This window comes from Electrophorus electricus, chromosome 11, assembly GCF_041902795.1.
Source record: "Electrophorus electricus isolate QZ-2024a chromosome 11, ASM4190279v1, whole genome shotgun sequence".
Lineage (NCBI taxonomy): Eukaryota > Metazoa > Chordata > Actinopteri > Gymnotiformes > Gymnotidae > Electrophorus > Electrophorus electricus.
The window spans coordinates 26,564,896-26,588,860 of record NC_137507.1 but is presented as its reverse complement, the minus strand read 5'-3'; the positions used below and the strand labels follow the sequence as shown (position 1 = coordinate 26,588,860).

Below are 23,965 nucleotides of genomic sequence, written 5' to 3'. Positions count from 1 at the left end.
TTGTGTGAGTGTTCAGTGTCAATGCAACAGCCCAGTAATTAAGTTCTCTCCCATTTTGTAGAAGGAAGTGAGGTGACAAATTCACACCAGTCACTCAAGTAGAGATTTTGTTTATTAATGGAAACTGCAGCAGGTCAGCACAAACAGACCTCAGAGTCATTAACTGATTGTGTCAAGGCCAGGCCAGAGTAACTGCATAAAAGAGTGTAAAAGAGTGTGCATACATATACCGATCTAACTTGACATTTCTCTAGATGCTCAGTATTGTTTGCACAGTTCAAGGTAAAGACTGCAAGAGAACAGCACAATCCCATTTGGCTGTTTTGCAGGCCACGATATGGAAAAGTGCATCACTGCAGCTGTGCATGTACAACTTTCAGCAGCTGCACTAAAATAAGGCCTTTGATGTAGGAGCAGGACATCAGGTCAGCATACTGTTAAAAGCAGAAGGAGCTGATAAGACCGGTAATTGTCCCTTAAGAGGACAATCTTGCAGGCAAGTTATGTGCTCTTAGAGTTTGTTCTACGATGATACATCATGCTCCCGTTTGAGAATGTAAGACAAAGTCCGTTACAGTTACTTCCACGCTGTTAACTGCAGGCCATTCTTGTGTTGCAATATGAAACCTGCGTTTGCACTTGGTGCTGTTTGTATTTTGTTAAGACTGGATTATGTTTGTGTAGGGGACAGTCCCTGTGAGAGAGACACAGGTGCTCGTACATGTGTTTTTCTACATTTCAAAACAGTTTCTTTGTCAAGTAGAGTTCACGTTCATGAACACATGGAAAAACGGCTCTGAATAGATTTAGTGAAGCAAAAACACAACCATGCAGCCTTGGTCAAACAAGGCCTATGGCACCACCACAGCTTAGCAACACTTAGAAGCCCTATATCTAGTTGTGAAAGCAAGTCATTGGAATGCAGAACTAGACTCATCCAAGCCACAAGCTCACATTCCTGAATGACAAAGATTATCCTTAACTCATACTTAACTATTACTTTCCTAGGGACATCTTGATCTATAGGAACCTAAAGAGTAACAAACTAACTGTATATTGTGTTTTCTACCCATTAGTACAATTCTACAAGTGCAACTACCTTTTTGCTCTTACACCCCATATGTACCTTTACCACTGCTACCTTAAACACAGGATAACGCACTCCACTTCATGAAATGCCAGGAGACGGCACAGTAGCGTCCTCGGAGAACAGCAGTGTTTCTGCTGGTCTTTGGTGTGTGTGTCTCCAGCTCTGACACTGCCTGTCCATCTTCTGTGCAAAGAAACCGAATCCACGTGGTACATTCAGTGAGGAGTGCTCAAAATGAACCTTTCCCCAGCAGTTCATGTAAATTAAAATGGCACTGTAATTCCAAACATCAGTAAAGCATTATCGACATGTCTATTCCATGCTCAGTGTACACACCCACAGCTGGATACCACTTCTGCTTTTATGTTAATCTATGCTGTTTATTTAAAAAATAAAATATTTTGTAAATAGTACCATAGCACTCATTAATTCTACTACTGATATATCCATAAGTGTGCATTGTTTACATCTACAACTTAATATAATGCAACTTAATGTTACTTCTAATCTGCCTCGTTACATTCTGCTCCTCGGAGGAGACATTTTACCATGCTTCAGTCGATGTATCAAAAATAGTACTTTCCCCCCCCCAACTTCATCATTTAAACTCATTGATTTATTGCTAGACTTTTAACAGAAATCACTTACTGCAAACTGAAAAATTAAGAGAAAACTCAAAAAAAACAAAAACAAACCAAACCAAAACACGGTGCGCATGTGTGGTCACTAGCCTCTCATATGTTCTACCTGGAAAGCAGAGCTACACTACGTGCTGAAATGTGGTGCTTTCTGAATGGTGACCATTTCATTTGTCGTGTTCCCCCCCCCCCCCCCAACCCCCTTCAGCGTCACGCTGCTGAGCTAAATGTCAGCTAAAGGTCCCCCCCCGAAGGCTGTGCCCCCCTTTCGACAGCCCTATTTCTCGAGCAGCTTGACCAGGCTCTGCCGGAGGTCGTTGAGGTCGAAGATCTTGATGTCAAGGATCTGGACGACGCGCTGCACCTCGTTGTCGGTTCGGTCGCGCTCCTCCAGCGTGGAGGCCAGGGTCTGCTCGGCGCCCTGCACACGCCGCTCCAGCTCCACGTTCCGCATTTCCAGCTCCTGGAGAAAAAAAAGGCGCACAGTGGGAAGACCGCGGCAGGCGTTCGACCTCTGCACATCCGTTCATGGCTGGGTAGTTCAGGTTCAGCACGTAAAGGGCAGAAATGGCCACACCGGCATTTTGGTCCAACCTCCTGTCTTAATGACCTCCACCCAGGCGGTGGAATTAGTTAAAAGGGTGATACAAAATCTCGTGTCTCCTGGATCTGAAGCGCATTCTGTTAATGATACCCATTCTGGTGTGACTGGGCTGTTATCCAGGTTCAAACCTGTCCTAATGCATAACTGCCAATTCCATTCTTTCAAATGACGATCGCTTTTTAAAATCAAACTGCCCCTTTAAATAGCCTATGTCTGGCAGAAAACCATTAACAGGAGCTACTCAACACTACCAGTTCATGTCGGTGTGCTAGCTCTGGAAAACCATGGCTGGGCAGTCTGACATGTAATGCATTGGACGGGCCCTGCTATGCAACTGCGGGTTCTGTAGCAGAGACGCACTGCACACCTGCAGCCTGTGAATGGCTTCCTCTCTCTCCTGCTCCATCTCGTGGAAGTCTGACTTCTTCGCCTGGAGAATACGGATTTCCTGGAACACAAACGCAGCTGCAGGGCAGGGTCCGTCTGGGACCAAACGGGACGGGCGAGTGAAGCAGAGGCTGCAGAGCACGTGACCCAGTTCTGCTGGAGCAGGCCTGGAGTGTTCTACATACCTCATCTTTGGCCTTCAGTAAGGCTTCCAGTTCCTCCAGGGACTGTGTGAGTTCATCTTTCAAAATGTCGCTGGGTCCGTGGCCTCCATGGGCCTCCAACTCAGCCACCTACACACATTTACATTTACATTGATGGAATTTAGCAGATGCTCTTATCCAGAGCGACTTACAAAAGTGCTTTGTCATGTACTCATAGAATGCATCATAGCCAGTAGAGTAGGTTAGAGTTCAAGATACCAATGAACTACAATACTGTAGAAATACAGGGATCAATGCTGAAGTACAAAACACTTAAGCTCTATCTCAGACAATGAAAAGTGAAATAAACAATAAGTACTAGAGTTTGTTAGTCAACAAAAGAGCAGGTCAATGGTCATTTAAATATTCCACAAATAGATGGGTCTTCAGTCTGCATATGAGCACCCTCCCCCCCCAACACTCACTCACACACACACACACACACACACACACACACACACGCACACACACACACAAAATGCTACAATGTCAAGCCACTGCAGATGGTCCTCTGGTCACCCAGGCCTTAAAGAAAATTCTAGTACTGCTCTAAAAAAATTCTCCACATCTTATAGCATTTTAATATGATGCTGGGTTTATTTTGCGAAATGCAATGTAAAACGCCTTCCCTTCGGTATGAATGACATAGAACTAGACTACATTTTTTTGTTTGTAATCTAATACTGCAGTCCAGTGTTTTCCAGTCTTTATTACTTCCAGCTCATTGTAAATCATAATAAAGAAGAGAATGCCGTAATCTTATAGCTATTTTAGGATTGGTGTGCATGAATAATCTTTAAATTATTATTTTCAGTAGGGAATGCTACATGACTTGTAGATCACCAATGTGCTAAAAGGTAAATAATATTTCCTAAATAAATTGTGAAAACATGAGAAGTTCATTCACACAATAACTCGAAAGCATGAATTGTGATTTGTGGGCCGTGATTGTGATACTTAACTATTTGGAATTTTTGGATTGCCACTGGATTTCATCTTTCTTTCTTTTTTAAATTCTGCTGTGAAACATGTAGATAGTATTTGGGATTTTGCCTTTCATATCTTTAATATGTTGACTATTTTCTAGCAATTAAAAGGTGATTTTGAATGTGGGTGTGGGTGTAGCAGTTTGAGTGTCTTTCGAGTCTGGAAATCACACTTATTACAAACCTCTTCAAGAGTACAAAAGTCTTATGAACATCTTATGATCCTTGTGCCCTGTCAGCGTAAGTTCACTGAATGTGGGTCTGAGTTGCCACTTACACACTCCTTAACACCCACGCACACAGACACACCCGCAGACTTTGTTTTAATTGTGTATACATCAAGAACAAAGACAGGGCCATAAAACCCAGAAGCAGGACAAAGCTCTTTCATTTTCTATGGCCTACAATTATGATGTGTGCATATTCGCTGCCAACTAAAAGCACGCCCTCGTTTTAGTGACGTAAAACAGGTCTATCACTAGGAGAGAAAACTCAAAGAAGTACATGTATACGTGAATAAATATGATGATGTATTGTTTGCTTTGTGACATCCTAACACCATTTAGTGCTTCCTTTAGGAGTGCTGAGGCTTGGTGAAGGACTTGGACCTGGGGCAGGCGCGCCTCACTTTCTCCTGCTCACCATCCATCACGCACGAGCAGAGCAGGCCGGTGCAGGCCTCCCTGGCTCTGCTCTCGCGGTGTCTGCCAACAACCCTCCCCCTCTGGTGCTGCGCTCCACTAATGCCATGATACCCCCCCCCCCCCGGGCATCCACAGCCAGCACTGCCACGCTGTGTGCGCATTCACACACGCTCACACAGAATTACAGAAAAAGATTTAAAAGGACAACTTGCAATGGTCTCTGATACTTGGACAGTCTTGAGAGAGGAGGTCTTATTTTTAACTGAAAAGTGCAAAAGAAAAAAATTCCCTTGAACGAGGGGCAGCCATTTCCCCTTAGTGATTTTTCATTTCTCCTAAGTAGGCCATTGAAAGTAGGATATAACTGTCCTACAAACCCTGCTCGCGCTCTCGCTCTCTCTCTCGCTCCCTCTCCCTCTCTCTCCCTCTCCCATCCCATGAGACATGAACCATTTTCAACCACCTGGTCGCCTGTTTCATACCAGAAAGAGAGAGAGAGAAATAGAGACAAAGAGAGGGATGCTTGATTAAGATCAGACTTCTGCTTTTGTTGGTTTCCCAAACAGTAAAGATAACGCAGAATATTGTACCAATGAGTGTGAGGAGTGATTATGAACATTGATCGACAGCAGCTGTAGACTGACATAAGGCCAGTTAAAATGTAATACTACAACATGTCTGTTGGAGTCCAAAAGGCAACAAAGCACGTCAGCTCTCTAAGCTGGTGGCCTTCTAATCGAAAATGTGTGTCATAGATTCATCAACTCCTGCTCATTTCTTCTGCTGAGTCTACAGAGTTCAGAATACCACAGTCTTCCTCTGAAAGTCCATTAAGGAGTATATCACTTTATGAAGTTCACCATCTACAATATCATAGAAACTGGAATGCCATTAGCCACCCTCCTGGAACCAGACTGTAGCAGAAACCCTGCCAACTAATCTGAGCTCATCACATTCCACTGAAGCTGGGCAAGAACCTCGCTGATTGGACTGGCAAGCACCAAGGCAATCCAATCATGACAGCCAGCCATGATGGTGACAGGTCCGTTAACCAATCAGACAAGGTGAGGTGGGATTCTGGACCAATCTGGTTGTAGGCCAATTACCCTCCGCTCAGCTAAGTACATGTAAATCAGCTGTAGTGAGGGGGAACAATAACAGGTACTGGTACTGGTCTGAATTCTCATTACGTCACTAATCTCTAGTAAATGGACTTGTCTATGCTGAGCTTTTAAAATGAGTCACCACGAGAAAACAATTAAATACCATGGCCCAAAGATACTTTTTAACTTAAATTCTCTCCATTTACAAAATGAAAAATGGCCAGCATGTCTGGACTTGACTGAGATGAGTCCATGAATTTCCAATTACATTTCTTTCTCCTGTGAAGTGTTGTTTTTTCTGTCTAGCACTATGAATTGAGACTTAGGTTTGAGTAAACAGCTTTGTGACTCAACTATAATGCACTGCCACGTGACCTCTCGATGAGTGACACTGAGCGAGTGAAGAAGGGAGGCAGAGAGCCTGAAAATACGTCTGGAACGGTTATCTGACTGCTGGCTGCCTGTTTGGACTTGGATCACCTTGCTGCCTGCTTGGACTAGACTGTCATTCTGGATTGGCACATGCGTTTTGAATGTCGTTTGGGTTTGGAACGGGCTGTCTTTCTGGATTGGCATGTGGGATTGGATTGGGCTGTTTTTTTGGATTGGTATGTGGGTTCAGATTGGCGAGTGGTTTGGACTGGGCTGTCTTTTTGGATTGGTGGAAGGGTTTGGATTGGCCCGTCGGATTGGACTAGGCTGTCTTTTTGGATTGGGCTGCTTTTTTGGACTGGTATATGGGTTTATACTGGGCTGTCTTTCTGGAGTCTGTCTGTTCAGAACATGGCTGTTTGATCTCCTGAAACGGCTGGCGTGCGTCCGTCGGGAGGTCCGATCAGGGGCAGCCTCACCTGTTCGCGCAGCCTCTCTGTCTCCTCCTGGTAGGCGGCCAGCTGTTTCTTCCACTGCTCCACGTTGGCATTGGCCTCGTGGAGTGCCGCCACCAGCTTGGCATTGCTGTCTTGCAGGGTGAAAAGCTCCGCCTCCAGGTTCATCTCGCAGATGGAGCTGCAAAACCGGGGGCAGACGGACGAACAAGTGACAGGTGGGCGGGGGGGGGGGGACACTTTCAGCCAGGGCTCACAGGGCTGATGCCACTTTAATGCTTCGTTCAAATTGAATTAACTGGAATTCATTCGTATGTTCCAGCGTATACATCTCAAACCAGCCGGGGTGACATGAAGCTTGTTTTCAGGGCCGTTTCCCCAGACATTAATTAAGTTCAATGACTAGGGCGGATTTTCGGTAAATTTCCAAAGGAATCCCTGTTAGCAGCGAATTTTAAGAATAAAGAACCAATTCATCTTCATATCCTTCATGACAAATATCAAATTAACGTAGTATCATGGACGTGCAAACAAACAAAAAGATCCCCCCAAAAGAATTCCAGTGGCCTTTAGACAAAAATGGGCCATTAATAAAGACATTTTAAAACATCTTTGAAGAAGCAGCCTCCTTACGGTAAACCAGTAGCAACATTTCTGAGTCTGGGATCACAAATCACTTGTGTAATAAAACGGGGCCCCAAATGACACATTTCCCACTCAGACATCCCTGAACTAGGCCACAGCTTTTCTCTCGTCTAAGGGCCCCGTGCAAGCACCACCGTCTCGTTGTGTTTTATTATTCGTACTCACCATAGCAACACTTAGAAAAAAAAAGAGCACTAGTGGCCAATAAAGGACAGAGGCAGCGCAGGGGGGTGGGGTGGGGGGTGACTCGCCGCGTGAGCGCTGGCGCTCGTAAGTGCACTGGATACAGCACTTAAGCGTGACTCAACGCTGTAATGGCTACTCGCTCAGCTGTCCATGCTGGAAAAAAAAGAAGAGCGTCCCAACCAGCGTCATTGGGGGGGGGGGAATGCAAAGTACAATTCCTGTTTACTGGGGATTATGTTATTGTCATTATGGCCGAACCCCAGCACAAGAGCAAGGTGGCAGTCGGCGGCTCTGAGTTAGGTCAGCCTTTCTTGTTTCTGCCCCAGTGGCACGCGTCTCTGTCTGCGCTGCGCTGCGCTTACCCCTCGGACAGCATCTTCTTGATCCGCTCCTTCTCTGAGGACAGCGTGATGTCGGCACTCTGGCTGCGGAACAGCTTGTCCTCGGGCCCGTTCACGCACATCACCGGGGGCGACTGGAGCTCGTCGGACAAGTCCTGCAACGTGCACGGGACACGGCCTGCTTAGCACGCGCGCGTGCGCACACACCTCCACGCGTCAGCGGCCTGAACCGGGCTCGAACATATTGGATATTGGATAATTGTCAGATCTGCTGAAAAAAAGCCATTGAAGACTGTGAGGTCAAAGTGACAGGGTCACACATGATGGACTAACTCCGCTAATCTTAATAGGATCTCAAACCACTCTATAATTAGTGCGGGAACCGCTGGAGAAGTGATTTGCTAGGAAGACAGAGTGAGTGACCCTTACAGAAAAGGCAGTGCAGGGATGATGACATGCAGTATTGTCCAGAAAGGGTCACTCCTCAGCTGTGGTGTTAGGTCATCAGTCCAGCTGCTACTGGTGATGTGTGAATGTGACACCAGAGTACAACCTCAAATACTCAGGATATAATCAACAATGGGTATTACAAAGTAAGCTACATGAGCCAAAGAAAACAAACATGCATGACAACAAACAAACAAACAAAGATAGAAAAGTGGAATGAGTTCATTTCCGGGTGGGAGTCCAGTTACAGCTCCCCTGAGGGAAACGGCCATGGGCTTTACATGAAAAGGCCAACGTGAATATTATAATGTAGTGGAATTTGTTTTGCGCTTTTTATTGTGTGTAACAACTGAATTGTAGTGCTGTTGTGAAAATACAATGATGGGCATTAAAGGTCGTAAAGGTGATTAGGTAGAAATGGCCTTCACAGCCCAGCAGGTAATACATGACACCTACCACACGCCTTCACAGCCTAACAGGTAATACACGACACCTACCACATGCCTTCACAGCCTAACAGGTAATACACGACACCTACCACACGCCTTCGCAGCCCAGCAGGTAATACACGACACCTACCACACGCCTTCGCAGCCTAACAGGTAATGCACGACACCTACCACACGCCTTCGCAGCCCAGCAGGTAATACATGACACCTACCACACGCCTTCACAGCCTAACAGGTAATACACACCTAACACACGCCTTCACAGCCTAACAGGTAATACACAACACCTACCACACAGCTTCAGAGTGCAACATGTAATACACAATACCTACCACACACCTTCACAGCCCAACAGGTAATAAAAGGCCTTTATGGCCCAGCAGGTAATACATGACATCGAGCACACACCTTGTCTGTCATGGATGATAAAAGTATGATTTGGGGATCAATGGACCAACTAGAAATAAATATTTATTTTTCCACTCCCTTACAGTGGAACAGCGCAAGACAGGCTAACACTCTTCTCTGCTCTCTCCTGCAGTGGCCGTGGTCAGTGGGGCCGAGAACAGGCGGCCTCATGGGCAGCAGCTGGGCCAGTGCCCGTCCGCAGAGAATGGGGCAGAAGTGACGGCTCCGATACGCGGTGCCGGGGTGTGTGTGCGCGGGGAGGTGTTTTTTTTTTCCCCCCCACTCTCACCTTTGGCTTACTGATTTACCCCGCGGCCTGTGTACGGGCCTGAATTTTCTGTAATTCCACACACTGTGACACATCGTGACAATGTTGTTGTCAAAATGCACTGTACAAATAAAATGGAGTGAGCCGCAGTGCGGCATCAGCGACGCGCAGCACACGAGTGTCTCGCACGCGCTCGCTTTCAAGCCAGGATGCTCATGCTGGCGGCGTGGTGTGCATGCCCTAGCCTCGCTGACCTGCTGGCTGCCTGGACGTCTGACATGTTCCTTACTCCCACTAACACACACGTGTGACTCACCTGTGAGAACTGAAGAAATCCAGAAAGCATTATGGGAAAAGGGACAGAGGACAAGGATGTTAAGATGAAACTCCAACACAGACAGGGGCGTGTAAATTTCCCGGCATTCTGGGCTGCAGCCAGGCGTCTTGGGTTTTCCAGGGACCGCGTGATGAAGTAGAAGGCCGAAGCGGTGGCGTTAAAACCGCAAATTTGCAAGCAAACGAGAACGCGCAGGAGGCCCTGCGCTCCGGAGTGACAGCGCCCATTAGCTATGCAGTGGTGGAGCCTGCTGATTGGCTGATTGCTTAATTGCTGGCCTGAAAAAGCCTGGGACCTTTATTGGATGGGAGGCAGACAGCGTGAGCCAAAGCACACGGCCGCGACGGATAATTTTATCTCTGCCCTATTTATCCTCGCTCTTCCCAGGGAGATGAATGACCCAGCTCATTTTTCTCTCTCCTCCTCTCCTCTCCTCCTCTCTTCTCCTCCTACCTCCTACCTCCCACTCCATCCCCGCTTTACGTCTCCCTCACCGCTGTGGTGGGGGGTTCGGGTTTCAGCAGTCCTGGGATAGTCGCTCGAATGTCTGTGAGCAAGTCTGATTACTGGGTAATTTAATTTGGAATTAAATATAGTGGGGCCTGATTGGATGCAATGGCTCGAAATACTTGTCTGTCAGACAGTTCCACATAATCTTTATGACTGGACAGCAAGTCAATCTCTCAGAGAAACACCAGTTTAGGTTTTATCTGTCACACTCACTCACACACACACACACACACACACACACACACACACACACACACACACACACACACACACACACACACACACACACACACACCACTCACACACACACATACTCACTCACACACACACACATACTCACTCACACACACACACACACACACACACACACTCACACACACACACACACACACACCACTCACACACACACACACACACACACACACACACACACACACACCACTCACACACACACACACACACACACACACACACACACACTCACACACACACACACACACACACACCACTCACACACACACACACACACACACACACACACACACTCACACACACACACACACACACACACACACACACCACTCACACACACTTAATACATTTCCAAAATCTAAAAGGATGGCTCTGGCCTTTGCATAGCATGCTAGTCTTTTTTCTGTCAGCAGTAATTAAACACGCTCGTTTCCAAACGTTCACGGGCGCTGAAAGCCTGAGCCACGGGGCACGGCCCACTCCGGCGTGCTTTTATAACCAGCACGTGGTGCATTGTGGAGCCATTTACCAAACCGCACACATCTCCCCGTCTGCCGCCTACCTGGCTAGGACTGCCTAGTAAAAGATGTCCTTGTACAAGGAGAGTTCATTCCACAATATTGGTCTTGTCTCTCTAAGGTTTGCTGCATAGACTGTAGTTCACAGCTAGAGTTTCAGTAAGCCTTTGTAAACAGCAGCACATGAAAAAGAACTGTTTTAGAGTGTTTTCACAGCTTTGTGCTACAATTTAAACCAAGCCGAACTGTATTCCTACTGCTTTCCTACTCTAAAATAATTAAATGAAGTTCTAAATATTAGTTCCACATTTGGTTAAAATTAAACCCTTATTCAAACTACATAAAGCCTGAGTCTTCACGTAGCCTGAATAAACTGTGTCAAGCCTTGAGAACACTGTTTGAATCACAGACCTAAAAACATTCTCCAGAAAATGGTCAATCCCACTATGATGTCTCATATCATTTACTCAAATAAAATAAACTTAACACTTCAAAATCACATGATGAGAAAGAGAAAAAATGTCACAATGGCTTAAGCATGAATTGAGCGGTGTGTGTGTGTGTGTCTATGTGTGAGAGAGAGAGCCCACCTGCGGAGCAGCGATGTTTAAGGCAGGGTTGGCCAGTTCCATCTTGTCCTGAGATTTCTCTCGTGCCAGCCGAGTGGCGTCTTTTACCTCTTTAAAGCGCTCGGCAAACTACAACAACAAACAGCCACACACTGACGGAAATGACACCATATTAATGGTAAACGGGTCCCGCCGCCGGAACTATGTGTCACTGACGTGGCGTCAGAAGTTAGCCCCTCCTACTGCTGTTGTGACCTTCCCACAGTCGTTTGTCATTTCGCTTGGGGCGACCACATCACCTAAATGACATTATAACTGATGTACAAATAAATGTTACTAACTGAAATCAAATTTGCTCCCATTTTAATATGGCTGTAACAGCAGAGAGCAGATTATTAAAATCAAGTTTCCATGTGCAATAAAAGCAGGTCTGCGCTGAGAGAACGGTCTGCACTATATGTGCTATTTCTTTCTGTTTGCCGCTGATCAGGGGACAGACTCGAAAAGGGGTCAGGGTGATATTTGCCGCTGATCCTGGATCAGACTCACACAGGAGCTGGAGTGACTTTCCACTGGGACCCCAGGCCTGTAGAGGCAGAGTCGCTGCTGATCCTGGATCAGACTCGAACAGTGACCTGCACGATTTTCCACTGGGACCACGGGCCTGTAGAGGCAGAGCTGCTGCTGATCCTGGATCAGACTTGAATTGGGGCCTGTGCGATTCTCCACTGGGACCTCAGGCCTGGGGAGGTGTGCGCTTTACCTGGTTAAGTTGCTGTTCAGTGGCAAAGCCCAGGCCATACACCGTGTTGGCCCGGCTGTCTGCCCACTGCCCAAACTTCTGGGACGTCTTGGTGAACGTCATGTTTGGCGTGATGGTGCTGTTGATGATAGCCTGCACACAGAGGGAATCAACCAATGAATAATTAGTTATGAATCAATTGTCCACAGTAGGAGGAAAGGCACTTGGTTTTACCATTAACTTTATTATAAACATTTATTGTTTAAGAACACAGGAACATTGCAGGGGATCAGACGGAACCTATAAGATGATCTGCTGGAGTGCACTATTTGTGTGCAAAGCTTCCCATCGATTCTTCATCAGTGGTCAGTTTCTGATCACAGGACTGCTGTTGGCTGCACATTTTTGGGTGGCAAGCCAGCGTCAACTTGGCAGTGAGACAGAGACGTGGAAAAACTCCAGAAGCACCGGCGGGCTTCTGGGCTTGATACCCTCAGCAGCACAGCCCAGCACTCGAGGCCTTTCTGCAACCGTGCCGCGTTATCGCTCTGTGGTGCGAAAACCGAACCCGGATCTTAGGGCTATCAATTCAGGTTGGCTACCAATTCTGTCCAGCATCTGGTGCCTCTGATATCAGGACGTTCACTGACGTGTAATTAGAAAAAAACGCCCTCTTACGGGCAACAGCAGTATGTCCCTCATATCAGACAAACGCAGGCATACTGCCTTTCATTCTCAATAAATACTTGGGGATAAATCTGAGGCAAATGTACTTAAATATCGTCTAAACATATATCTGGCTCATATATGACATGGACACAACCGTAAAATAAATAAATAAATAAATAAATAAATATTTAAATCTTTGATCTTTGATTGCAATTCGGATATAAGATTAGTCTATAGCAGTAGTCATCAAATCTGGACCTCTAATCCAAATAAACTTCTGGATTTAAAAAATAATCCCTTGTTGATTAATGTAGTTGATTAATGATCAATGTCACTATTTGGGCAGCTTGTCATCATACCTGATTCTTAGGCAAGGGAAAGGTGGAAAACCTGCAGGGCCGGACCTAGAGGGCAGTGAGTAAATACCGCCGTTCCGTAGTCAATCAGACTCCTCCATTCGAGGGATGGAGGAGGGAGGAGCTCGTGGGCTCAGGAGTGCACGCCTGTCTGTCCCTCTCTGCTCTGACCATTTCTCGTGTCAGGAGGTCACGTGGCTAGATTACCCTAACGACATGCTGAGGAATCCAGGGAATGGGTTGTGATGTCATAGAGGAATTGGGATATGGGTCAATTCCAAAATGGCTGGATCTTGGCCTTACATTGCCCAGAACGCTCTAATAAATCAGCACCCACCAGAGCTTTGGAAGGAGGGACGCCGCTGCCCAGGAGGATAGTGGGTAACTTTAATTTACTTCCTCATCCTGAAACAACTCCATTCAAGACATTCCTTTACTAACACTGACATCTCAGTAGAGGTGTGCATGTTCCCTGCTCTTGACCACAGAGCAGGGCTTCACTGAATCCTTTTAATGTAATGAAATGAGTGTAACATTGCTATCTAAAAAACAGGCCCTGTCGCTCATTTAAATTCATGACAGTAACAGGGTGTGCACCTAAAAAACCTGTGATCCTGTTGGACATTAGTTCCTGCAAGACTAATTTTCCTACAAAACAAATATTCATAATGAATTTGTCAGTCAGTATAAATATGACCAGACATTTACAGCTGGGCTTCTGCAAAAAGGTTATTTCACCAGCAAATAGACGCAAACATGCAAAGAGGTTTTAATAATAATCTGAAAATGGCTGCAAGATGAGTTCTTGGATCTGAATGCAGACCGAACGGCAATTTCACGTGTTACTGCAGAACCACATGAAAAAAGAAAGACAAATAAAAGGTAAACCAGCAAACAATAGTGAGTCATTCTGTGACATCAAAAGAGGGCAGAAAATGTCATGTGAAATACCACATCGAAAACAACAACAAAAAAACAGCACTGAAATGAGACAGTCCAGCAGTCCTCATCACATTTAAACCCCTGACCTGGCTGCTTTTTCCTTCGTGATCTGTTCATATGTTCTCCTCATGAGCGTGGCTCTTTCCTCATTGAGCAACACCTCCAACCTCAGCCTTTTCTCTCCTCATCAGAGCAGCTCCTCCAGCTGCCTAAACCCCCGGACCCCTGGCTATCTCCACCAACTGGCATCGACTGGACAGACTAGAGGGTGGTTAGGTCCCTCAGCATTGACCGCTGCACTCTTTTCTAGACTCTAGATTGTCATTAAGTGTAACTGCTCTTTTGGAAACATCTTTTGAGAAAAACATGAATTGAAATGCAGTTCTAAGTGCTTTATACACTCAGGAATGCACAGAGATATGGGCACAGGATCCCGGGCTATGCGAACCACCATGCTGCTGCCACAGTAGAGGCATGTCTAATCACCGCTAATGCTGCTGCCACAGTAGAGGCGTGTCTAATCACCGCTAATGCTGCTGCCACAGTAGAGGCGTGTCTAATCACCGCTAATGCTGCTGCCACAGTAGAGGCGTGTCTAATCACCGCTAATGCTGCTGCCACAGTAGAGGCGTGTCTAATCACCGCTAATGCTGCTGCCACAGTAGAGGCGTGTCTAATCACCGCTAATGCTGCTGCCACAGTAGAGGCGTGTCTAATCACCGCTAATGCTGCTGCCACAGTAGAGGCGTGTCTAATCACCGCTAATGCTGCTGCCACAGTAGAGGCGTGTCTAATCACCGCTAATGCTGCTGCCACAGTATGAGGCGTGTCTAATCACCGCTAATGCTGCTGCCACAGTAGAGGCGTGTCTAATCACCGCTAATGCTGCTGCCACAGTATGAGGCGTGTCTAATCACCGCTAATGCTGCTGCCACAGTAGAGGCGTGTCTAATCACCGCTAATGCTGCTGCCACAGTAGAGGCGTGTCTAATCACAGCTAATGCTGCTGCCACAGTAGAGGCGTGTCTAATCACCGCTAATGCTGCTGCCACAGTCTGAGGCGTGTCTAATCACCGCTAATGCTGCTGCCACAGTAGAGGCGTGTCTAATCACCGCTAATGCTGCTGCCACAGTCTGGGGCGTGTCTAATCACCGCTAATGCTGCTGCCACAGTAGAGGCGTGTCTAATCACCGCTAATGCTGCTGCCACAGTCTGAGGTGTGTCTAATAACCGCTAATGCTGCTGCCACAGTCTGAGGTGTGTCTAATAACCGCTAATGCTGCTGCCACAGTCTGAGGTGTGTCTAATCACCGCTAATGCTGCTGCCACAGTAGAGGCGTGTCTAATCACCGCTAATGCTGCTGCCACAGTCTGAGGCGTGTCTAATCACCGCTAATGCTGCTGCCACAGGAGAGGTGTGTCTAATCACCGCTAATGCTGCTGCCACAGTCTGAGGTGTGTCTAAACCGCACACAAAAAATAAAGAAAATTAATTAAAAGAAACTAGGATGGTTCAGTTCTGACTGCAGAAGATTGATAAAGTCTATACAAGGTGGATATATATTGTATTGTGCTGTAAAAAATAACATTTCTTTGATTATGGCCTCCAGACATAATTTTGCTTGGGCCCCAGAAATTCCAAATCTACCCTTGGCCACAGTTTGAGGTGTGTCTAAACGCAGCTAATGCTGAGCCACAGACTGAGGTGTGTCTGATCACTGCTAATGTCAATCCACAGTCTAGGGTGTGTCTAAACACAGCTAATGTTGAGCCCAGCAAGGGACCCCAGCAGGATTCGATTTCATAAGTCATAAATTCCCCACAGAAGTGCATCAGGGGAAGTGAATTTTATACATTAACCCTCTTATGTCTAAGGGGATTTTGTCTGTTTTTACATATTTTCTTAAATCAGCCAAGGTAGCTATCAAATATTTAATGTGAATATTACATTTAAAAATCTGTTTCATAGGAACAGGTAGTTGATATATTAATACTGGTATAAGTGTGATATGTTCTCTCTTTCCAGATGATATTGAAGCTACTGCATCTTGACAACACTGCAGTCAAAACTAGTCAAAATGTTCATTATTTAAAAATAAAATGAACATCTCAAAAATCACAGAAGAATTCATTTCTTGGCATCTCGTAGAGAGAGAGAGAGAGCGAGAGAGAGAGAGAGAGAGAGAGAGGAGGCAGCCCTGAGGTGAAACAAACTCTGAATCTGTAAGCCATGCTCCCAGGCTTTTAAACAATAAATGGTACTCAAGCACTGTCACTGTTACGCATGGACATCCGCAGCCAAGTCTGTTCCTCCTTAGGTCACTCACCAGCTGGATTGTGGGTTATATTTACCATCAGAAAACCAATGAACGATTCACTGTAGTGTGAATATCAGAACATCACATAACACTTCACTGAACGGAACCCGCTTCACATTCACCAGCCACAAGGTACTCCAGCAAGCTCAATAAATCTATTTGATCTTTTCATCACAAACCATGTTTGTTGCCTGTTTTAGAGATGGGATGGGCTGGGTAAAACTAGCAAATCCAGGAGCAGAAGACAGTTGGCCTATTCCCACCGGACAAGACTGACGTTTGGTTGCAGTTACCTGGGGAATCATAACGACAGTTACTACTACCATCTACAGTGAACATGTCGGTAGAGGAACCAGGTCTCAGACCCACACGCTGGCTCACCTTGGTGCCTCCCACACTAATAATGCGGTAGCCATGACGATTGGCGTCGTAGAAGAATGAGACGGTGACAGCATGCTTGCTGGCTGGGATCCAGTTACGCTTGGTGGCCGGATCAATCTGGAACACGTGTGCTCGGGTGCTGAAAATGGGTTGCTCCCTGTGAGAAAAAGACCCAGAGAATGTGGGACAAGGCACGATACACACAAACACACAACACACACACACTTCCACGCTAATGCTCCTAAGAACAACAATGTCCATAAATGATTCCGTCTGCATATAAAATGTTTAGCTATATTATGATCTGCAATCGTCCTTAGAATGAATACAGACGAACCCTTATTTGGGGGCTTGGATTTTAAACTTTATCTCAATCGCCTGCTATGAAAACCACATTGTGTTGAAAATATTCCTTCAGTCTTCTTGGAACCTGTTGTTTTGGAACCTTATATTAATTCACTGTAGCAATTTTTTGTATTCCTTTTTATACTTTATATTTTCTGTAAATGCAAGCCAATGTGCTTTAGACATAAGACGAGTGTTAAAAAGCGCTTCTCTTATATGATGTATATGAAATGTATATGAGACATATATGAGACTTACGAACCTCTGATGCACATTATGTGCTGAATCAACACAAGCTTAAGATGAGTGTATGTGAAATGGAAGCAAGCCACGGTGTGCTACTGAGATGCCAGACACCAACATACGAGGATCCGGGCCCCAAGGTACTAACGTACCAGGAGCGGAAAGACTTATTTGGGTCAAAGTGGTGACTGAGTTCTTTCAGCTCGATTTAGCAGTTTCCTGATGCTTTTACCTGGATTTTTCACAAGCTAGTGCTTTTAGAGCATGGTCATGCATTCATTGTAGAAGGCTAAATGATGTACAAATGTCCAAATGACTTCTGTGTGCTTTTCTGCTGAAAACAATGGCTGAGGTGTAAAAAAAACAAAGTTTAGAATTTGGCAGGACCACATGGTTGCAAGCTGCTCCAGAGGAGCAACAACAGGTTCCGAGGCTCAGCAGTAAAGGAGGTGCTGCCGAGGCAGCCCTGCGGCTACACAGAGGGGTGGAGTAGTGACGTTGCTACGGCGAAACCATGTTTGACTCGGCCTGCCGCAAAACCGAAGTGGAAGCTGTGTCTTCCGAAAACCTTCGGCACGTTTGTCTTGAGCGGTGCCCTCACAGTATCTAGCTCTAGTTTCCATGATCCAGTGGAAGGAGGGGAGAAGCAACATGTGGACTGTCACGCCTTCTGCGAGGACACACTGTGGGCTACGTTACCCATAAGCCTCCTGTTTGTTCTCGGTCCCCAGATTATTAGTCATATGTGTGTCCTGTTTTCGTTAATGTGTTTCCCTATATAGCCCAACATGTTTCAGTCAGTCTTTCTGAAGCCTCGCTTGCCTGCCTTATGTTTCTGAGCCGTTGTTTACCTGTGTGCGTTCCTCCCGGTGTTCTTGGATCCCTGCCTGTATTTTTGGATTAGTCTCTTTGCCTGTTTCCTGTCTTTTTTTTTTTTTGCCTATTATCTGCCTTCTGGATATTACCTCTGCCTGTTCTTTTGACCACGTCTTGGACTACGCTGACCTTTGTTAAACGTTACCAGTTTTACTGCGTGCGAATCCATCTCGGTTCCCTGCACCTGACATGGACACAGTATGCTAGGACTAGGATGCTCTTTGGATGGGATTAGTTATGCTCTTTCCATCCTGGGATGGCAGGGCCATGTTGTGCATGTGACCGGGATACAGGGGTAAATATATGAAAGTGGCCTGGCCTGCCCTGCCAGGAAAGTCCGAAAGTCCATAAAATAAAGGAGCGCAGGGAGCCGGGGAGGCCTGCGCTGAAGGGACGAGCCGTCCCACAGAGGGAGCTGGGACCCTGCCGAGAGTCGCAGATGGAAACAGAACCATCTTCGTGGAAACAGCGGAAAGGGAAGTGGGAAGCAGATGAGCCCCATATTCCAGGTTGGCGCTCTTTTCCCAGAGCTTTTCCGGAATGGATGTGGTTTTGAAACTTTTGTTCCACTGACAATATGACATGAGCAGAGAACATGAGGAAACCTGGAGTGGTGCGGAGTGCACAATAATGAGCTGCTAAAGGATTCAGGAGCACAAACCAGCCAATCACCGGAACAGAGTGCATGAACATTTAAGCTAAAGACTACCAGTACATTTCATTGCACAATACTGGAGATGGAGCTGATAAAACCACCACCACTAAAGGAGCAGACAGCAAAGAAACAAAACACGGATTTACCCGACTCTAGCCTTGATGCCTGGTTCTAACAACTGACCATCTTTTAAAGACACCATCTTTAAAGTTATTTAAATGTAGTCACCATTTAAGATGATATCGTTATCGAATCAAATTCAAATAAAGAGCCTGAACATAATTTCAAATATTTATTTGTGGAAGGAGAGGCTCACTGCTCTTATATAGTTATAAATACCATGTTACAACAGACGTACAATGCAATTCCAATAAATCTAGGCTAAGAGCCTTAAGAGTAATCAAAACAACCAATAAACACCCATTCAATTAACACAATAAATAATCCTTATTGTATATTCCTTGGAGATCTGACAAAGTGACTGACAAACTGACAAGATCTGACAAACTGACTGAAACAGTGCTGAACCCAATACCGAGCCCATTCAGTAAGGTTACAAAACCCCTGTGCTCTAGGCTCTGTCTGTATTTATACACGTAGAACAATCTCTCTCTTTCAAGCTGAGGCACGTCTCAGCACTTCATACCATTAATGGCTGAGTGGATGTGAACCACTTTGGAAACAGTAGCACGGAAAAACCCATTCTTGCCCTGCTGATGAGGAGGGCACAAAACCTCTACAGCACATAAACCTATTGAACAAACTGCACTTAATAACTCTAGATAATAAAAATAGAGGTTATATTTTATAGTAACAGATAACAGCAGGCTCCTGGCATTAATTGGGCCAATTTGGAATTACACTGCATCACACCAAACAGTTTGGCCCTAAAGAACACATGCAGGCCATCATCCAGGCATAAGTACCCATGCACATCTTTGTATGGACCCCATGTCAAACTAGTTTGGAGTAATAGCAGAAGTGTATTTTTCGTTCTGATCTCTGGGTAATCCATACTGGGGTCTCCTGATCTTGCAGTGCTTTCCAACATCAGTGCATCCATACACCCACCCACCTACACACACGCATACACAAATCACCAGGATAATTACAACCCTGCTGCGATGAGATCACCTTGCTTGGCTGCATCCCGGGGACGCCACCTCACCACTGGAGCTGGCTGCCTGGAATAGCCCAGGCTGAATTGGCAGAATTCCACCGGGCGACTATCTCCCAGGGGAAGAGGAGCATGACACTCACACGCAGATTGCCACAGGGAAGCAGAAGACTGGTAGTATTCTCCACAGTCTCATCATTCATCACCTCAGCTCAACTCACCTCTCATTTATCAGTCACACTATATAGTAGGAAAGTGGCCAAAAGGTCAAAGAACACTGGAAGGCTTTTCTGAGCATGTGCTTTGCTTGATGGTCTGTCAAATGCCTTTGACTGACAACGCTGACTGACAACAATAAGGCCCGAGACATATTGTTCAGTTGACATGTCGTTTAATTTGGCGAGTTTGTGCTCACGAGTTATATTCAGTGCGACTAACATTTTATATGGCGGACACTCCAGGTGATGTTTCACGGACAGTGCAGCTGTCAATCGATGTGATTCAATGCTGCTGGAAACCAGAAGCAACCAATAGGGAGGTGTTAATCTTTGTGCTCCCCCCACACCACACATCCCACACACACACACACATACACACACACACACACACACACACACACACACACACACACACACACACACACACACACACACACCACACATTATGCAGACAAACGAAAGAGGAACCAGTCTCCTTACAGAAATCATGTATTTCTCATTCTATAAATAGCCCATGCAAATAGCCATAAGCCCTTTCTATTAACAAGATGTTACATCCTGTGTTGATGTTTGTGTGCATGTTTGCGTGTGTCCATCTGTCAAACCCTGTCAATGTGTCAATGTCTATTTTTAATCCCTGACCACCACTTGCCTTAGTTTCCACTGAATTTTTGCCAGATACATACATTCCTAATGAAACACTTATTGTGAAATCTTACCGGAAAAGAGCCTATGCTCTGTGCTGTGAGAAAGGCAAACTGAAGAGCAGATGAAAACAGCCCATAAACTGGTGGCATGTTCCATGGCAGTAACACAGTTACTCCACGCAGTTAGCATTTGTATTCCAAGTACTAGCTATAGCGAACAAGCTACCTTCCAGATGTCACTGATAGGATGTCTGTATACTACGCCTCTCATGTCATTGCTTTGTTTACACTGGTTATGAAACCACGTCAGACAACACAAGTAGCTTGTGCATTAGATTTAGGAAGCATGTTCATCTTAATACTAGTTACTATAATTTTTCAACTGTATTAAATGACCAAGATGAAAACAGAGTGGGCGAGGTCACTCGGGTTTGTGAAGAAATGCACAATTTCACGTGATGCGAAAAATTAGCACAATCGGGTCGTACCAAATCGTGTGTGCGTGTTGAACCCTTGGCGTTTCAATGTGAGAGATTGTCTGAAGGGCGAATGGCGGCATTCAAAAGTAGAAATTAGGCCACACGCTTTCCTGACTGAGTCTTCACACCTTAAGAGCTTCAAGGTAATTTATTTGCTGCTTTCAAAATCATGTGGTTCTACTAACATTAAACTAGTAAGAACACACATTGTCCAAGCTAGATAAACAGCCTATCAAGTCTGCACGGGAACACACCATGAGGCAGACACTTTGGAAGGCCTTGCACTCAGAGTAACGGTAGCATGCTCCTCCCATGTGGCAGCCAGGCAACCAGTAATTAACAATGACGACTTATCAACATAAAATCCTGTGACCTTTTGGTGACGCTCCACATGATAAACCTGCACTGTCTGGGGTGAGATGTACCAGTCAGACCACGAATTTTCAGTACACGTCTAACTGCTACAGCCCAGTTCAAAACAGATTTGTAAAACCTAACTTGACCCAATTCATGTTGTAAAATGGAATAACCTAGCACTCGGCATGAATATTATACATAAATACAGGCTTGGTTTTAACGCTCTAGGTTTGTTGGCCTGAAAAAGGATGTAATGTAATCTAGCTAAGTTACACAGGCAAGTCCTGCCACCCCACGGTATCGGTCAGCGAGCCCATGCAGTAAACGGGACTGCTTACCTTTCTCTATGGGCTGGAAACATTCTTACTGCACAGATGAGCACCCTTTTCTGCAATTAAAAAAACAGTCTGAGTACAACGTTAGCACATACACAGGCACAGACCGTTCTAAAACCTCTGAAAATGTTGTGCAATTGCTTTATTGTTTGTGATCAGGTTATGCCATCTTTAAACATTTAATATGTGTTATAAATTATGTTCTCCAAAGACTGTTTCTTCAAATAGGCTATACTATGCATACGAATCCACTAATGATCCAATTACACAGTTTACTACGGCTAAGGGCATTCATAAACAAGTAACAACACTTTAATATTCCCTTATTTACTCTTAATAACATTTTCAGATACAAAAATTGTTTAGCCAAGTTATTGTTATGTCAATACTCAAAACTTCACTGCTGAGTATATGAAACGATTCTACACGCAAAACCTCGTGCTGCCTGGACTCACTTACAAGCGTTTCAAGAGTCTTGACTAAGTTTAAGTAAAACAAGTCTACCCGACTTACTAACAAAACAAGCAAGCAAACAAACTGTGGAGCACTGCAGTTCCCTTTCACTTGTGTGTAGAATAGCCTAGTACATGCTCTTACTGAGCGCCAAGTAGCCTACTTGTTGTCAGACGCAACATCTGCCGATAGCTACAGCTCTGGACTATTTCAGAGTGGGCTCGTTTGGCAGCCCAGCATCGTGCAACACCAACACACTTACCCCATGTCGTTGAAAATACAAGACAGATCAATTAAGCGTCTTCCCTGCACCCTCCGAGGGAACAACTGTTGTGAAGCTGCAGAAAATGCAGAGAAAATCCCACCCCCCCACCCGCTTAGTCGTGTCCGGATACGGATGCTTCACAATTAGCGGCCGGAATTTCACTACGAATGGCAGGACAGCGCTTTCTATGCATTGAGGGGAGCGGACAGTCTGCTGGCACAGGGTCTAACGAGGGTCGCACCGTCTGCGGGACATGAGCGCCTCAAACTACAGCTGAGGAAAAACTACACGCCGACGGACGACCACGAGCAGCAACACATCACATCTCGTGTGAGCCGCCCCCCCCCCCCCCTTCGAAGCCTTATCTTTCTTTCTTTGACTGCACTTCAGTAACCTTGCGGACAACTGCAAAGATTGCAGACCCGCCTCCCCCCCCCCCCCCGGAATTGTACTCCTCGGGAAAGCGGCGCGCTCTGAAACTCCTGCGCAGCTGCTCGCAGAACCGCGATCGCGAGACGCGCGGGGGGAGCGGTGGGGGGTAAAACGCTACTTTGCAACTCGCTTTGGACTGCACGATCTCCGCCGAGACCAGTCGCCGTGATGGGTCAATCGCTGCCTCTTACTGGGATTTTATTATTTTTTTAACGGTTCTCGTGCCCCACCTGCTGGATAGAACTCGCGCGGCCTCAACCCGAGGCCTCGAGCCTTATCCTCGAGCGCTTCGCGAGCCTTCCAGTAAATCCCGACCCCTCCTGCCCTCTAGTGTTTTCTGCGCATCGACCCACCGCTCGTTAAGACCTCGTAGCGCCGCACATACTAATGAATAAGCCTCGAAGCCTTCACACGTCGGGAGCCTACGTGTTATTGCTTGTAAAACAATGCGTTTGTCGGCCAAAATCAGTGGAGTGAGAAGTGCTGAAACGACACGAGGAAATGCAACGGTGTGTGTGTGTATATCTATCTATCTATCTATCTATATATACACATACATACACAAAAATTATAATTCAAGGCAGAATAAATTCGTTTTACATATGAAACGACAATTACATTATATTCTCTTCGTCCATTACGATCTCTACAGAATTTATAGGTGTGGTGTCATTTAAAATAGAGTCTGTACATTTCCATATAATACTTGGTATTTGCTTTTC

General features: G+C 45.8%; 1 protein-coding gene across 4 annotated transcripts; it reads right to left on the bottom strand.

Moving 5' to 3' along the window:
- Positions 1-94: 94 nt before the first annotated feature.
- LOC113585962 (homer protein homolog 3) lies at positions 95-23,534 on the bottom strand. Of its 4 annotated transcripts, XM_027023779.3 has the most exons (11): positions 22,809-23,499; positions 22,097-22,146; positions 16,822-16,978; positions 16,620-16,733; positions 12,176-12,307; positions 11,434-11,541; positions 7,676-7,809; positions 6,507-6,663; positions 2,905-3,012; positions 2,700-2,780; positions 95-2,191 (listed from the first exon to the last, which is right to left on the bottom strand). In XM_027023779.3, the coding sequence occupies exons 2-11, from the start codon at positions 22,117-22,119 to the stop codon at positions 2,006-2,008; spliced, it is 1,200 nt and encodes a 399-aa protein (XP_026879580.2). In that variant the 5' UTR covers positions 22,120-22,146; positions 22,809-23,499; the 3' UTR covers positions 95-2,005. The 4 variants fall into 4 exon arrangements, with proteins under 4 accessions (XP_026879580.2, XP_081579118.1, XP_026879582.1 ...); XM_081722992.1 differs by lacking the exon at positions 2,700-2,780 and having other exon boundaries at positions 22,809-23,525; XM_027023781.3 differs by lacking the exon at positions 16,620-16,733 and having other exon boundaries at positions 22,809-23,429.
- Positions 23,535-23,965: the final 431 nt, after the last annotated feature.